Source organism: Numenius arquata, chromosome 15 (assembly GCF_964106895.1).
Source record: "Numenius arquata chromosome 15, bNumArq3.hap1.1, whole genome shotgun sequence".
NCBI lineage: Eukaryota > Metazoa > Chordata > Aves > Charadriiformes > Scolopacidae > Numenius > Numenius arquata.
In genome coordinates this window covers 11,565,119-11,583,480 of record NC_133590.1, presented here as the reverse complement: position 1 = coordinate 11,583,480, position 18,362 = coordinate 11,565,119, and the positions used below count along the sequence as shown (strand labels likewise).

The window sequence follows — 18,362 nt, the reverse complement described above, 5'->3', positions numbered from 1 at the left end:
AGTTGATCCAGGGTCAGGCAGAAATTCTGATAATAAAACAGACTGCTGCTTCGGGATAAGCCACTTGCTCAAGCGTGAATGACTGTAGGCAAGTGTGGAGAGTTAAAGGAGGTGTGCTATCGGCTTCCTTCGGGGAGAAGGCAGGAAGAAAAAAAGATTTAATTTGCAATCACTTGAATCCAGCCCTTACTACTGAGCTACTGCTATAGCTATAACTGTTTATCTCCCAATCTTGCTGTAGTTCAGGGAGTATACTCCTCTTATCTTCCTCAAGCTTTGCTGGCTTTCAGGAATGGATCTTGGCTAGAAAGCGTTTCCTGTCAGTGTACTCAGTGTAAAAATATACAAAACATCAAGCTGAACTTCAAGCTCAGTTTATACGTGAGTGTATAAACACAGCCATAAATGCATGCTATTTCTCAAAAATTCCTTCCATAGCCTGAGAGTATAGCAATTCTTACCACAAGCAATAGATATTTATTTATAAAAAGTAAAAGCTGAGTAACCCACTGTAAATAGCCAAAGTAAATCTTCCAGCTCTGCTGATGTAATATTTCACACCTGAAATGTAAACTTTTAGAAAAAAATCAATATTTGTAAATACAGTTGAGATTTTTTTCTTTAACATTGTATCTGCTTTAGATCAAAGACAACTACAAGACTTTATTATTAGCACTATTTGACCCTTATGACCTTTTGTGGCTTTTCAAAGGAAAGTCTGCTTCCAAGTTGCAGTTCATCTTTGAACAGTGTTCTCAAATATTAGTCAGGATTAAGAGATTACAAATTAACTGGGAAGACTTCGGAGTATAAACTTGAAGTTCTTTGTCTTGTAGGAAATAAAGTACTACTTAGGCAAACAAACTTTGGCTAATTAAGTTTTCCTTTCAGCACAGGTTTCCAAATTTATTTTTAAGCTACTATAATTGCAGAAAGATGGAGGAGTATTAAGACATTCAGTACAAGTACAAGCTCTTAATTGCCATGAAGTATTAACTTCATTTACTTGTATATACTCCACTAAACTTTAAACAAGTTATTCCTTCAGCTTATCATCTGTTTTAATTATCTTTAATTTGTCATTTGTACAGCTTGCGCTGTCTGTAAGAGTTATAGTCTTGAGAGCCCTCCATCACTTAGAATTTAAATGCTTTGCTTTATACAGGAGAAGTGAAATCACCACTACCCCACATCCGCCTGCCCACACACCCACCCACCTTGAGCAGCCTACAGCTGGGCTACACCAGGAGGATTTCAGAAAAATCCCAGTTAGTTTTCTCATTGCTATTACGCCTTCCAGCCTAGCTAGAAAGCCTGCTTATCCTCCTCCAATGAGGAAGAGCGTATTTTCAAACAGTAATTCCAGGTAAGTTTCTCACAGAGCATGTGTCTCAACTGCAGAAGCAGAGCACGCTACAGAGTACACACCTACTCCCTTGTGTCTAGGAAAATGAAACAGTGATTTAGTTTCTCTGGACACTTCCCCTCAGTATCTCGAAGTTAGACGAGATGAACAGGAAGAACTCAAGTACAATTCAGGCTGTACAGTGACAGATTTAAAGCAGTGGGGATGAGAGTATACAATACAAGTTTGTATTATTGCTGCAAAAGCAGGATGCAAGTCCCAAAGTGCCTAACAAAAATGAACCCTTACTACTCATTTTGATAAAGAGCCCTTCTTTGTATTCTGGTGCAGTTATAAAACCTCCTGAGTCACCGGGCATTGCCCAGGAAACTTAAAAACATACGGAAAATATTCAGTTGTCTGGAGAGTATCCAGTATTACAAGTAACTGCACAAGGAACTCCTGTACCCGTTGTTGTTACCAGATGAAACATCTTCCCTCCAGACACCATTTGACCCTGTAGATCAGTGGTCTCCAAACTTTTTTTATCACATGCCACCAAAAATTTTTTAGCACGCACCCCAAATAAATGTATTTATTTACAAATTATACACATGGTCTGCTGTACTAATATTGCACACATTATAAAACATACACAAAAATAAAAGTTTTAAGTGGATGATATTAATAAAGATAAAAGAAACACTATTTTAAAACTATTTTATTTATGGTATACAAAATATTTTCTTCACACATCCCAATGGATTGTCTTGTGCAGCTAGAGGCCACTGCTCTAGGTGGCTAGATGCGTGCAACAAGCTGTTAAATGCCTTTCAGCCACTTGGAATTAGAATCACCTCCTCACCTGTCCCACAAACCTATAAATATCATTCATTTAAGTGACCAGCAGTGACTCTCTTAAAATGTAAACAGGCACTAAGTCACTGAAGTGGGTTTGGTTTTTTTTACTTTAGAATTTCCCTTTATTCTTCTACACTGATGAACTCTGCTAGTAGATGCATACTTTCTCAGAAGTGATAAAAGTAAGAAAATAATATCTATCTTTCCCAAAGTAACAATACTGTACTAATAAATTTTATTACAGACCAACACACATTCCCATTTTCAGCTGGTATTTCAAAGCTCAGGTTGGTTGTGGGTATATCCTTAAAGCTAGGAAAGCAGCAGGTTGTCTGCATTTTTTTTTTTAATCCTATATACTTTGTAAAAGGGAAATTACCAGAAAGGCAGGAGAAAGTTTATTCAAATCTACTTACAAAACTGACAGTTTAAACACTACCTTCACTCATTCTGAAGATACGCTTTCAAAAAGTTTGCTCAACAGTTACAGCTATACTCAAAAGAGAATGCAAGAAAGCTATCCCATCCTCAAAAGATTTAAATATAAACATTAATTAAGCAGAAGGATTTCAAAAATAGTTTATTTGTCACTGAACTGACATGTTTTTGCTGCTGAAGAGCTGCGAGAGAAATCCTGGCATAGCTGTAGTGAGCCAAGTCTAAGCAAGGTAAGGTTTTTCTTCTCACTGCATAATTAACTTTCCTCTCAGGCTGCCCAGCTAATCAAACTCAAAGAAGAAAAATAATTATGGATTGGGAACCACCAATTCAAACAGTAAATAAGGCAGTTATACTCAAACTTGGCCCAAGTGCTTCAGAAACAGAAAGTAAAGGATTTCGTGCCACACACACCATAAAACAAAAAAAAGGGGGGGGGGTGTATATAACTGTTGGGGACAAATTGACTATTTAGTCAAATGACAAGCAGCAATATATCATTTAAACATTACTGGAAGATATTTCAGTATAGGAAACAAACTTAAGCATCAGCCATATGTTGGAAAGTTGCTATTTTTCCTAAACTGAGAAACAGACAAGGAGAAAACAAACTCAAAGTTAACAATTAATGACAGAACAGCACATTTGCCATTTACATTTTGCAACTGTCTCCTGGGCAAGGTCATATACTTCTAACTTTGGCTCAGAATTCTGTTTTGCACAATGCTGGCATCTTACATGATTTACATCAGCATCTCAGTATGATATTGCCTGCCATCCCCTATCATGTTACCAGAGATAAAGACTCACTACATTACTCAAAACAGAGCATAAGTTTTCAAGCTTAAAGCATGTTTAACAAGCTTAAAGTGGCTTGTTTTCAGTTTTTCAAAGACATAATGAACCCTGTTTCACAGCTTCTATTCAACTAAGATTTCTCCCTTAAAAGGAAGAACTTAAGTGTTCAAGTGGAATTCCATTCATTTCGGTTCAACTTTTCAGGAAAAAAAAAATCCTCTCCCAGTTTTTATTGGGGGAGGAATTAGAAGTGTTTGGAACAAGAATACACAACTGATCATTTAGTATTAATATTCCCATTTACTAAAGCAGAGCTTTCATAAAAAGGGGGCTTGCACTATTTCCAGATTACTCCTCCAGAAATCTGTCCAACAGTTTCTTCTCTTCTTGATAATTGTTCCTATTACTTTGTTTCCTATAAAGACGTGTGAAACACAATGATTTTAACAAATGAGGATATAGTTAGAACACGATCAGCTGATAAAAATTGATGACCATCAGCTGGAAGCATTAACCCCACAGAGAGGAATTAGAGCACTTCACACAAGGTTTAAACAGGCAGAGAAAAACCTGCAGGTACCCATGGGCACACCCCTCCTCAGTGGGCAAATGTTTTCATAGTCTGTCTCACAACAAGTGTCATTTCCTGGCTAATATTTTTGCAAATGATACTTGCAGAAGTGATATGGCTATATCACAACTGAAAATAAACTGGGGAAAGTCTGTCATTGTTTAAATGACAAACAATGATGCCATCCAGAGGGACCTGGACAGGCTTGAGAGATGGGCTCATGCAAATCACATGAAGTTCAACCAGGCCAAGTGCAGGGTCCTGCACCTGGGACATGGCAATCCCAGGCACAAATACAGGTTGGGTGGAGAATGGCTGGAGAGCAGCCCTGAGGAGGACTTGGGGGTGTTGGTGGATGAGAAGCTCAACATGAGCCGGCAATGTGCACTGGCAGCCCAGAGAGACACCCACATCCTGGGCTGCATCAAAAGAAGTGTGGCCAGCAGGTCGCGGGAGGTGATTCTACCCCTCTACTCTGTGCTCGTGAGACCCCACCTGGAATACTGTGTCCCGCTTTGGAGTTCTCAACACTGGAAGAGTATGGACCTGTTGGAACGGGTCCAGCGGAGGGCCACGAAGATGATCAGAGGGATGGAGCACCTCCCCTATGAAGACAGGCTGAGAGAGCTGGGGTTGTTCAGCCTGGAGAAGAGAAGACTCTGGGGAGACCTCATAGCAGCCTTCCAGTATCTGAAGGAAGCCTACAGGAGAGCCGGAGAGGGACTCTTGTCAGGAGAGGTAGTGACAGGACAAGGGGTAATGGTTTTAAATTGGAAGAGGGGAGATTTAGATTAGATACCAGAAAGAAATTCTTTCCTGCGAGGGTGGTGAAGCACTGGAACAGTTTGCCCAGAGAAGCTGTGGATGCCCCATCCCTGGAGGGGTTCAAGGCCAGGCTGGAGGGGGCTTTGAGCAGCCTGGTCTAGTGGGAGGTGTCCCTGCCCATGGCAGGTGAGCTGGAACTGGATGATCTTTAAGGTCCCTTCCAACCCAAACCATTCTATGATTCTATGAAATAAAGAGAATAGTTAAATAATCTTAGATCAGGTTAGGTTAGTGGATTTTCAAGAAATACAGAGTTAGTTGCACATGCAAATTTCTCAATTAGAATAGCCATATGCCTTTTTGTAACAAATCCAGAACACTCAGTGAAAATAACTGCTTTTTTAAAACCACATGTTTATTGCAAGTTTAACACTTGATGAGAAGCAAGTTTTGAGTTACCAAATTTGTATCTTACTCTCTAAAAACTTCTATGTATATTAAAAATTCGTATTCTTTATAACATTGAACATGAATCATGAAACCTCTACATAATGACAGAAAAAGCTTTTGTCAGTAGTCTCAAATCTTTGAGACATTTGAAGGCAAAGAAGTACAGCCTGCCAAACTCTGGGCCCCAAGTCTCAATACACAACCCTAACAGAATGAGTTTCTGAAATACACATTCAATATTTAATAAAGCTACATTTGAGACTTGTTTGATATTGCATTGAAGAACTTGCTTCTAAAAGAAAATTCTAAAGCACCATCTGAGAAGTCTCACAGTTTGAGGGAAGTATTTAGTGGAAGTTATTGCAGTCCCCTGATATCTCGGGCCTCCTGCTGCAGCTGCCATGAAGCACAGCAGTTGGGAAGAGAAGGGGGACAAAGTGTTTCCTTGTTGTCAGTCACACTCTTTCATTATCAGCAAATGCCCCGCTGCCCACCAAATCACGTCCCAAAGTCACCCAAAACCTTCAGGAAGTGTCTTAAATAAAACCTCTCAGCTTGAGAAGTTACAGCATTAACCATTCTTTCCGGAGCATAACTTCAGCAACATAAGGTGTCTCCTGCATGCTTTATAGTATCAATTAAAGACCACCAAAAAAAAAAAAAAAAAATCACATTCCAATCTACAGTAGTTTTGAAAGAACATTAACAGCATATCAAATAAATGGTCACCTTTTACTGCCATTCAGACAGTTTAAAAAACTTTAAGTGAAAAAGTTTTAATGTTTCCTTACACATGCAGCTGAAATATCACCCACACTGCTAAACTCTTAAAGAACTTAGTAAGAACAACAGCATTCGCAGGCTGAAAAACCACAGCCTGATACAGATGCAGACCCTTCTTAATTGAAAGGCTGCTGCCTGTCAGTGCCTTCTGTTCTAAATACTTTAGTTGTAGTTTGCAATTTCCTATCCACTACTATTTAGTTAATACTAACCCATCAGAGATCAAAGATGAGTCTAACCCCCACTAGCAAAATACAAGCCACAAAAATCCACCTGAATTACAGATTCATTTTAATTTTGGGGGAAGCTTTTTTTTTTTCCCTTCACAAAGGAAGCAACCATCAGGTTAAAAAAAAAAAAAAGCAACAGCATATCAAGCTTAAAAGGTTTTTCATGTATTTCTTTAAAACCTAAAGTAATTTCAGTGTGGGCAGGAATTCCAAGACATCTATGCATCTGAGCTGGGACAAGTTTGGCATTTCCAGACCTATTCAACTTGTCTTCTGCTACTAAACCTCAACAGGAAACTAATCAGAAAACATCTCACCTCAAGATTTATTGAATTCTCCCCAGGTTAGGATGTAGCATACTATCAACCCATTTAAGTCTCCGTTTCAGGTTTACTATGCTCTGTAAAAAGAATCATGGATGGAATTACAAAGTAGATCTTATTTAATGCAAGTAGAAAAAAAATTTCTCTGGTAAGTACATTTGAATTTCTCACCTTCAGAAGCTACAAAATTGACAAATGTATGTAATATTCAGATGACTGATAGAGCAGCCCACCCTTCTCCCCTAGTCCTCTCTGCTCTCTTTCATGAGAGGGAGCAAGCAGCAACAGGAACTAACTGATCAAGATTTTTTAAGCATACATTCTTGCTGGGTTGCAGCTAAGACAGATCAGTTCTGACATCTGGTTTGTCACATATGCCACAAGTATGTTGTGCTGACAACTAAGAAAGGGTATGAAAAAGAGGGAACAGAATGAGCAGGCAAGGGTGAGAAACAGTTCGGTAACCATTGCAGCTAAAAAAAGTGTCAGAAAACAGCTTGAGGTTCTTTATGAAGTAACTTGAAAAATGGAGAGAATCTTTCTAAAGCTACAACTATCTCCTCTGAAATACTTTCCAGAATACATAGGCGGTTTCCAAGACATACTCCTGAAATTCAGGAATTCAGTTTTGTATGAAATAATTCAGCAACATGAATTAACACTCAGAACCATGCTTAGGACTATGCTGTAGCCTTAAACCTACCGATACATCTATTGGTATCAGCGGCATTGCTCCTCACACCATGCATTAGACTAAGGCCTTCACTTGAGCATTTGCAGGCATTAGACTTCAAACAAAGGAACTGCTCTTCTCCTCCAGTCTACAGTCATGAAGAACAGCTCAGGAATCCTGACAAGTAATTTCTGCATGACTCCTGTAATGTCTTTGAGGAATAAGGCAAGCACACACAACTACAGTATTAGCTGGCCTTAATGAATTGTGATTCAGAGATTTCACACTATCAGACAAGGCACCCAACCTGCAATGTCTCCCTGGATACCCCAAGAATACTGTTTGGTAACATGTCTCTCATTAACAGAAAAATATTTAAGAGGCATTGCTTCAGTTGCTGATTCACAGCAGTGCCGTAACACTAGTTTCCTGAAGTGTTTAAAACAAGCAAATGCTCATTTGTCTCTCGTTACAGCTCCAGAGGTAAGACACAACCTTACTCTTACAAGCAGGGGTGATAGAGTCTTTGAGCATGAAGTCCCTATAAATTGTGTTAGAATAATTCCAATCTATCACTCAAAATACCTGGTAGATTATTCTTTTTTCCAGTGTGGTGGGAACCAGCGTTACTACGCTGGTTTTAGTAGCAACTACTCCCAATCTTGTTTAGTCTGGCATTACTGCCCAGAATATCATGAAGGCCAACACAATGATAACAGAAATTCTTACTCCATGAAATAATCTCATTTCTCCTTCTGCTGATAAGAACATAGTGAGAAGAATTCAGTGTCTTCAGTACTTCTGCTCTTTTCTATAGAACGTGTATACACAAACATATGTAAATACATAATTTATACCAATAAAATGATGTTTGTAATCTGTGTAGAACTACCAGCCAGCAGCAGCCAAGCAAGGCATAAGCAGAGTAAACCAAGAGTGAAATCCCAATTAAGATCTGATGTAAAGTATTTAAAGCATGATTGAACATGTGTTTTTTCACTACACTGAAAAAAGTACCCTGTAGACAGCTAAACTCCTAACAAAATCTAAGATGCCAAAGTGATTCATGGATTTTCCTGCAGGTAACTCATTAATGCTTTCACTTCAGAGAAAAAAAAACCACACACACACACCAGATACATCTTGTAAACACAGGCAGACATCCTGCAAAGTAGGGTCAACCTCAGACTTTGCTTATAGCTAATATTTACCAAGGTTTTTTGCCTTTTTTAACTCAAGCTGTTCTCTCCATGATTCAAAGAGGTCAGAACTATAGCTTTTAAGATTAGTAAATTTCTGCACATGCCTTTATGGTTGAGGGAGGAGAGTATTATAAAGCTTAGCGTCAGCTCTTTAGCTTTAGACTGATAAAGCAAGACTTTGCAAGGTTTGCCAGTATTATCTATTTCAATCCATAAACGTGTAAAGATTAATCCCGAGCAGCCTCTGTGGGACAGAATAAAACCAGGGCCTCTAAAAACAAGTAGAGACACATAGTTTGATTATAGTTTCTTGACAGGCTATTAAACATGTCAATGAACACAAGTTATGACTTTGGTTTTTTTCAATATGGCAGTGACTCATCACACAGTAATCCATTTACTCATTTCCGGTCAGTGGCCTTGATTATAAATGGTCAAGTGTAATAAAATTGCAAACTTAAGACAAAGCTGGATGTCCTCAATACAAGCAAGAGCTGTTGATCCAAGAAATACATCTTGCGAGAAAACTGTTTCTTCCTCAAGGTTTACTTTCAACAGACTAAGGTATTTCATTTCACAGCCCTAGAGCCCGCCTTCAATAAGATGATCCACAGGGTTGAAAAAACAAAGCTACAAACACACAGAAATAGGAAAGCGTGACTAACAATCAGAGAGTTTCAAGCACACCGAGAGACTTCAATATCGTATTACCTTCCATTGATCTGTAGGTCACACACAATAGGGATCATATGTATGCCGGTTGAAAATTTAAAAGCAAGCTAAGGACAAAATCCTGCTGAACAGCATGCAAAGTACCCAGCACTGGCAAAGCCTCCACGAAGTTATTGGACTTAAAAAAAAAAAATCACAGCAACAGCTGCATGAAAACAAGTGATTGATGCTTTTAAAATTAAAGCTTTCAAACTATCTCCAGCACTGCAGTTCACTAGTTTGTGCTATTATTACTCTGGGTCAAGTAAGAGCTTTTATGTCTATGCAGATGATTATAACTATAGCAAATCTAAAACTGAGGGGTTTTTTCCACCCAAAAACATGCATTTCATTGACTAGTAGTACTGTTTGCTAGGTTAACATCAAGTATTTTGTAAGATGATTTATAAATCGAAGTATTACTGGACTTTCAACCATAAGTGAAGCTGCTGGACAAGTATAAATCATGTTAACTTGAGACAGACAGTAATTATATCTAAGAGATGTAAACAAATCGCACTGACAAGACAAAAGCATTAGCATGACTCAAGTACGAAAACATAACACAAGACAGACCAGTATGAAAAACAATTCTTTGGATAAACACAGATTACAGTGGTATTTCATGCTTACATATAAAGTTATTCCAGCCTTTTTAAAAAGCTCACGAAGTGCACTGTACTCAGCTAGCCAACCTGGGCGTACGCATGTTTAACTGGCTTTTTTGGCATAACATTGATCCCAATTTTAGAAAGTTGCAAGTAACATCTGTGCAACTTGCCATATGCTTTGTGAAATACCCAGCTATTGAGAGTATTTTTTGAACTTATGAGCAAGTACACTACAGTCCTTTACTGCTAAGTTACATGTATTATTCAGAGCAAGCTAATTTCTAAGGATAGTATTTCATTTTATGGGCATCTCTACTGACTAACCTCCCAGATAGGATATTATAATTACCAGTTTTGAAATCTCCGTTAACACAACTCACTTTATCTCCAATTTTTGTTCCCACTACCTTCTCTGCAGCCTGATATTAATACCCCCCCCCTTTGTGATTGTCACTTACGCTGCCTACAGCCACTAAAAAAATTTGAGAGCGATTTACAAGGGTAGACACCTGTTCAGTTTCTCCTCGGAGAGGGACACGTTTGTTCCAAGAGGCAGTCACCACCTCGCAGGAACACTGGCCAGCATCACTTATATAAGGCTGACACCAACACAAGATGGCCTTTCTCCTTTGCTGATGCTCCCCTGAGGGTGACCAGACGCGTTTCAACACGATAAACTACTCGGGTTCCGCGCGGGGAGCTGGCAGGGGCGGCCCGACGGTGTTTCGCCGAGAAACAAAACATACAGTGCAAGAAAAAAATCCAGCTGCAGGAGGCAGGCTCCTCGCCGGGACAGCGGTGCCAGGGCAGGCGGCACCCCCCGCACCGAACCGGGACGACGGGCGGAGGCAGCCCGGGTTCGCTTCAGCCAAGCGGGGAGAGGAGGCCACCCCCCTGCCCGGGCGACCCTCGGTGTACGAGCCCCGCCGCCCTCACCCGGGCAACCTCCACTACCGCTATCGGGCAACCTCGGCGGCGCTCGGGGTGGCCGCCACCGCCCGCCCGTCCCCTCAGCGCCCCGGCCGCTGCCGGCCGCCGCCCCCCGGCCAGGCCACCCCGGGGTGGGTGGGTGGGTGCCGGCCCACCCTTCCCCACACAGGAAGCGAGCACCGAGGCGCGCTCCGGCGCCGGCCCCAGCCCCTCACCGGCTCTCAGCTGCAGGCTGCCGTCCCTCCGGCTGCACCACAGCGCCCGCTCCCCGCTCTGAAGGATGTAGTGGTCCTTGGCTTGGAACAGCTCCATCCTCGCGCGCCGCCGCCACCGGGAGAGGAGGGCGGGCGGGATGGCGGGCGGGATGGCGAGCGGGGCGCTCCCGCCGCTCCGCAGCGGGGCGGAAGGGGGAGGGCCGGGCCGGGGCGCGCTCCCGAGCCGAGCGCGGGTGCGCGCTGCCGCAGGGACCCGCCGCCTCCCGCCGCCGCTCCCTCAGCCGGCCGGGCACGAGCGCGGGTTCCGGCCCCGCCCCTCCACGTGACGCTGCCCGTCAGCCCACCCCCCACCCCACCCCCTGTTAAAGGTGCAGAGCGGCACGGGGCGGGGCTTGCACGTGCCGAGGGGAGGGGCTATCATGTGCAGAGGGGCGGGGCTGCCGTTCCCGCCCGCCGGTTCCTCGCGCTCCCTTCAGCCCCCCGCCGGCGCTCGAGGGGACGGTGAGGGGACGGCGGAGGATGGGGGCGGCCGGGTCCCCTCCCCTCAGCGCCGGCGCTGCTCAGCCTCGACGCCCACCCGCCGGGGTCGAGGGCGGCCCGGCCCGGCTCCCAAGCGGCCCGGACTCTACCCGATGCCCGGAGGAGCGGCGGGTCCCCGCAGGGCCGGGGAGGCTCTCAGCAGTACAGGCCGCGGGAGGTTGTATCCAGCCACCACAGGCGAAGCGGTGACAACCGCGCCTGCATCCCCCAAGCTTCTTCAGCTTTTCCCAAAAGAGAGCAACTTGAATAATTGCTGGAAGCAGGCAGGAGTTGTCACGGTATTTCAGCTAGTGGTGAAAGGAAATAGCACAGGGCTCATGATTATAAATATTTACACAGAAAGGAGCACCTCCTAAAACAAGGTTAATTTCACCCTCTCCTTGCCAAGCGACACAGGAAAATGTACCAGCAAATTCGTCACTGCTACAGACCTTTCCCAGCCTTACCCACCGCTTATCCACAGGTTTCCAGAGTTTGTTTCCAGAAGCTGAAGTCCCACTCCCTATAAAACTGAAGGAGGAATGGGCATAGACAAAAAGCATCCTACTGTGCATACAGGCGTTTGGGAGCAACTTGGTTTGTTGAAAGAATACCTCCAGTATATCTTGAAAATCAATGGGGCATGAAAGTAAGTAGTTTTACACAGTACTGGAAAAACAAATTTCTCATCTTTTTATTTATTTCCATCTACCCTTCTCTCATAAAAGAATGATCATTTTTTCGTAAATGTGTCTAGACAAGCTTTTTACTATTTTTAATACAGTTTAAGGTTTTTTCTTTCAAATACAAGGTCTGACCTCTGATGTTGCTTTTTTAAGTACACTTCAGTAGTATAGGAATTACATGAATAGAACTGAACTCTGTTTGATTTGATAATAGATGCTAGTATCCTTTAACATTTTCCCCCAGGGCAGGTATGAAAAAGGATGATGCACTATTCTTTCTTGGCTACAGATCCCGATTTTGAAAATGTGAATGCCTTACAGCTTCCAGCGTAGCACTGTCCTGCCTAATTGTGTATGTAGCACTCAATGCCATTGGCAGAACACTGGTAATGCTAGTAATTCAGATGACTCCTGCAGGTACTGGGCAAGAGAAGGGTTCAAATGGCTTCTCAGCCTTTTAATAAATATATCTGTTTTGAATTACTTTCTTATGATTTTCCCATAAGCACGATGTCACATATTTTCAAAGGCATATCAAACATACACAGAAATGCAGTACAGGGATGGATTGGTCCACGCCTTGTTTCCCAACAGAACAACGTAGTGCTGTTTTCTCACTTGTAAATGAAATATGTTTACAGTGCCATAAAATGAAACAGAGAAGGCATTGGGAAATTCCAGGTAGAACGAATAGACAGCAGAGCTGTGATTGTAATGGGATGTATTTTGTGTCTCTTAACCAAAAGCTGCTGGTGTGTAAAAAAAACTGTGTCTGTCTTGCAGTTTTAGCTGCTTAAAGGGAAGGCTGAGGAGCAGCAAGAGCCTCAAACTTTTTCAAATACTTAGCTCAATAAAATCCTTGCTGCAGCTTCTCCTGGAGGGAAGTCACTCTCTGACCTTGCAAGGAAGCTGGCAATTTTCAGCTGAAAGAGATTCTTTTGCTCTTCTCCTCTCTCTCTTCCCTGCCTTGCACTATGAACAGACCTGAGGGACAGTAGTTTAGTTAGATAATGGGTCACAGGCAGCAGGCGTCTTAGTGGCAGTAGCTGCAGCATTCCCCTTTTCAGGGAATGCTTCACAGAGAAGTGTGTGATGCCTTAAGTAAAAAAAAAAAAAAACTTGAGAATTATTTGGGGCCAAGATTTGCTAAGATGGGAGGTGAGGCAGATTTTTGAGAAGTTAGCCCTCATTAAGTAGAAAACTCTTTTAGCTGTCAGTTGTACACACATGCCTCCCTGAAATAGTTTGTTGGTTTTTTCTGGTTTTTTCTGGACAGTGCAAATAAACACCTTATTCAGTGGTACCATTCCTTCATTTCATTGTCTAAACGTAAGCATTTGACTTTTACATATACATTGAATTAATTATCTGAGAAACCCATAAAGACTTTTAATTAAAATGATTAATATTGTCTTGTAAGAACAAATGATAATCAATATGAAACTGACAGTAAGAAAGATGTCCTGCCCCCTGCTATGGACTCCACCCACTCAGTTTGAGTGGCTCCATGAACAGTTGGCTTGGCATTTGTCACACAACAGGACAGTGGGAATCTCCAGCTGGGGCATGGGAACTAGCAGCTGAGGGCAGAGATTTCCAGAATGAGCCTGTTCTGTCAGTGGCAGATCCATTTTAGGAATTTCCCTCTGCTGCCAGAGTTTTTTGCTTCCCTTTGTCAGGCCAAATCAAGAATTCCTTTGGACACACTCTGGTGGGGAGCGCTGAAGCCTCTGCTGACACAGAGGGATGGATTAGTGGGGAGGTTAGTCTCTTTGACTTGTAAATAAAAAGATTTACCAATTATTATTAAACTACCTTCCATTGAACAGCAATACTTTAAAACCAGTCTTTGAAAAGATTGGTTTCTCTCTCATATAGCGTTTCTCCATTAGTGTATTACTTATATATATTAGTTACACTACAGAACATGTGACTAAAGGCCATTAAGAAATGAGAAATCTCATTAAATGAACCAGGTAAAGAGCTTGATTTTAGAAGGTACTGAGCACCCAGTCTAGAAAAGCATTTTATTGTATGTATGACTTTAGATATATGAATCAAATATGTTTGATCGGATATTAACATCTTTTAAGATGAGCATGTACTTCAGAACTTTTCTGGTTTAAAACTAGGAACTGAATATCTCAGTGGGTCCAAAACATAACCTTTTACTTTTGCTCCCATCTCTTTCCTCTATTTCTGGGCAGTCTACACTACCATTTGCTAAATATTTTGCACTGCCATTTGCAATATTATCTCTATTCTGCATGCATTTCCTAGATAGTTCAGTGTTATACTGCAATGCATAGGGTTGTTATTAAAATTGTTCAGAGCTCCTTGCAGGGAGTCAAGGTCAGGGTTTGTTTTGCCCTTGCTCACCCTTTGATCAGAGTTTTCTTCCCACTTGAGTGGTTTTCTGTTTACATTCAGTGTGTTTTCCATAGATTCACAGCTGGGCAGTGTTTTTATGAACCTGTCAGCTTTAGTTAGCAAAAAAAAATAATTGGAAAAGGAATTTTTTATTTTTGCAATTCATTGTCAATAGCTAATGGTAAGGAAATGCGTAGGCTGACAATTAGTCATGCACTCTCACTCTCTGTGTTACCTGATTGCCCACAGCTTAATTTCAAGTTTAAATGTTGATTAATGGGAAGTGATATGATTTAGCAACAGTCCATATTTGGAAGTGCAATTGACTGGAGAGATTGGACAAATACACAACTCTTCATAGGATGAATTATGCCAGTTTTGGAAATGATACTGCAAGAGAGTATGAGGATCTTTATTTCTAAATGTCTGTGATTAAGAAGTCATGGAACACTTTTTTCTTTTTTTGCCTTTCCTGCTCCTGGTAGCTTCCAGATGAACATCAGAAAAATTTTCTTTGGCAGTGAATACGCCTCTAATTTATTTGAAGACTCCTATTTGCCTGCCCAATATCGTTATAGTCAGCTCATTCCTCTTTTGCTATTACAGGTACCAGTTCATAGGTGCAGTTGGTGGAAGTTTTATAGTATGGACATTTGCTGCTGTGCTTTTGACTGACAGGTTGAGCCATCACTTATTTAGCTCTCTGACGACTGGAAATAATTTTTGCTGCCTTATTTATTCAAGGTATACTCAGTCTAGTTGTTTACGGGACTGTCAAGTGCTATGTTAAAGATGATAAAAAGCAGCCTTGGCATTGACATCAGCCAGCTCCCTCAGCACTTCTGGATGCATCCCATCAGGTCCTACAGGATGACTTCATATGTCAGCGTACTTAACTAGTCCCTGACTCAGTCTTCCTGTACCACTGGTAGGACTTCTGCTATTAGACACAGAGGCATGGGAGGCCTGAAAGCAGATCCGCCAGTAAAATCTGAGGCAAAAAAAAGGCCTCAGGCTTTTCTATGTCCTTCATCACAGGGTTGTCCACCCCACTCAGCAGTGGGCTTACATTTTCTTTGGTCATCTTTTTGATGCCAAAGTGACTATAGAAGCCTTTCTTGTTACTCTTCATACTCCTTGACAGTTTTTAATCTACATGCGCTTTTTCCTTCCTATTTTCATCCCTGTGTGCCCAGGCAGTGCATCTGTATTCCTCCCTGGTAGTCCCTACCCACTTACGCTTTCCATATGCTCCCTTTTTGCATTTAAGCTTAGTTAGGTTTTCCCCATTCAGTCAGGCTGGCCTGCTGTTATGCCTGCTGGTTTTCTTGCAAACTGTTTTTTTTCAGACAAGGCAAACTGGTTTGCCTGTTTCTGTAACTCAGATGGTTCTAAAGTGTTTCTACTAATACAGGAATATGAATAATAAATCCATGATGTCTATACCCTTACTGTCTTAAATCACATCCATGGATAAGAGCTTCTACAATATTCCAATCATATTCTTTAATTTACCTAATCCTTCACATATTGACCAACCTGATAGCTCCCAAGCTGTGGGAGGTGGTTAATAAACTATGATGCAAGAAGGGCTCTTGCCTTAGATTCCTCTTCTGAAATATTTTTTTTAAAGGCTTTTGTGTGCTTTTTAGAAAGGTTATATTATGTATTAAACAGACACTCTGAAAACCCTGCTTTGAGAAGGAACCTCCTGAGAACAAAAGTAACACAATAAGCTCTTCTGATCGGCAATATAGCAGATAAAGAGAGATTTGTTTGTGACAGCCAACAGTTGCCACCACAACACTTCTGAAGTACCTGTAAATGTAGTTTGCATATTAAATACTTTAAAAAATACTTGTATGTTAGGTTTTATAACAGAAAAACACAAAACCACTGGCATGAATATTAGCTTTTGGCAAGAAAATGAAACCTTTCTCAAAAACAGGGAAAGCAGTTCCGCATACAAATTTTTGCCTGAATTTATTTTTAGCTTGCTTTCCACTGGAATGACTTGTTCATATGGCAGCTGTAGTTATCTCTAAAGGAAGAGGGACTCTGGTATTTCCTCATTTCCCATGAAAACCTCTTACTTGCCAATGGGAATATTTCCATTGACTTCACAAGTTTCACTGAGCACACAGGAAAATAACATTTTCCCTTCAGAGCAATCTGCAATATACTATATGTTTGCAATATGCTATACAGCTTATGGGTAATGTATTGATTTCCCTCTGTTGCACTTACTGTTAAGATCAAATCAATGAGACCGTTTGCAAACATAAATGAGAATGTTTTGACCACCTACCATTCTTTTATTCTACAATTGCAAATTTCACTTTGCAGACTACCAAGCTAGTGCAATCACACATGAAAAGATTCCTTACTGTGTTGTTGGTCTGCCTTCATCAGTTAAAACACTATTTGTAGTATACCAAGGCCACACATAATTTGTAATTTTTCCAAGGTAAATGACAGGCTGCTCTTCACGACCATTGTAATAAAATTCACAGCTAATTTTAAACAGATTCTACTTGCATTTCCTCATCTGATCACCTAGGTATGCTGCTTTTCCGGTGGTTTTGTAAGTGTACAGAGTAGACCAGCTCAGACACAGAAAGTCCTTCACCAAGTAGGTTGTATTTTTGGGCTCCACTGCCCCATTTCAGTCTTTTCACTGATTAAGGGCTGACTAAGCATTAATCCCATTTGCCAGGAAGCATCAAGGAAATCTACACAGCAGACTCATTTTTCCCAAGTGTGGGCTTTTGCACATTTGCCTTACAAGAGACTTTCCTTTCTAGACCTACATTTGATCAAAGAAAGTTTCAGTGTAGATGTTTCTAAAACAGGCTTCCTCACAACCATATGTGTGTTTATTAGGGTGGCATGAGGTCACAAGTTGGGCTTCATGGAGATGTTTCAAAGACAACTTCGTCATCTTGGTGGTTATAGTTAGAAAACAATTTAACTCTGTGTCTTGGGAGTGGATCAGAATAAATTTAATAAAAAATGGGATGGAAATCCATTAGCAACTCATTGAAGATATATTGAGCAAAATAAAAACAGTCTGAGCAAGTTAATGGTTTTATTACCCTTTGGAAGAGCTTACCTCCCTTTCTTTACTTTTAATTTAAGTAGGTTTTTTTAAGAGCAAAATAGTTCACATTTCAAAGAAAACCCAAGACTTTTGCTTTTAGAAAGTCTGAAAAGTAAAATTTTAGGATTATTGGAATTTAATATGTCTTCTTAGGAAAAAAAAAATTAAAAAGTTTTTTTGATGCCATTTTGCCAATTTGAATCCATTTTGTAAGTAGCTTTCTTGGAAGTTCGTTTATTTTCCCTGATATTTTTTTCTATTTTAATATTATAGAAACAAAAAAACATCCAGTTATCTTTGTAATGTTATTGGGGTTCACTGAGTCTAGCTTTATCATACTTTCTGTCCCTATTTATGAATATGACTACTGAGTTTCTTAGCATTGAGGCAATTTGATAGTAAAATAGCAAAGTAGATGTATTCCATTCTTGGCATAACATAACTTTACGTGCTGTAAATGCTGGTGAGGCTGAGCATCAAATAACACCTGAAGAATAGCAATAATCACCAACTACTGAAGTGTTATACATTTCTGTCACTTTTCACCATTTTTGGCTTTCCTATGAAAAGGAAATGTATTAGTTATTCAGTGCAAAAATCTCTCAGTTGAATGTGATGGAAATAAATGCAGTAAAAGTCTAGCCTTCCCTGGGTTTCTTTTTAAATCACTTTTCTCTTGCTCCCCTTTCTCATGGGACTTATCATTTTATACAATATTTATTAATTATTATGAATTGTTTACATTACTGTGATGCCCAGGAATTCTAGTAACGGATAAGGA

General features: G+C 40.9%; 1 protein-coding gene across 1 annotated transcript in view; it reads right to left on the bottom strand.

Annotated features, from left to right (window-relative positions):
• Positions 1-11,003, bottom strand: part of INPP5F (inositol polyphosphate-5-phosphatase F) — a 44,916-nt gene extending 33,913 nt beyond the window's left edge. The window contains exon 1 of the mRNA XM_074159001.1: positions 10,907-11,003. Coding sequence (XP_074015102.1) covers positions 10,907-11,003 — 97 coding nt within the window. The remainder of the gene's footprint in view (positions 1-10,906) is intronic.
• Positions 11,004-18,362: the final 7,359 nt, after the last annotated feature.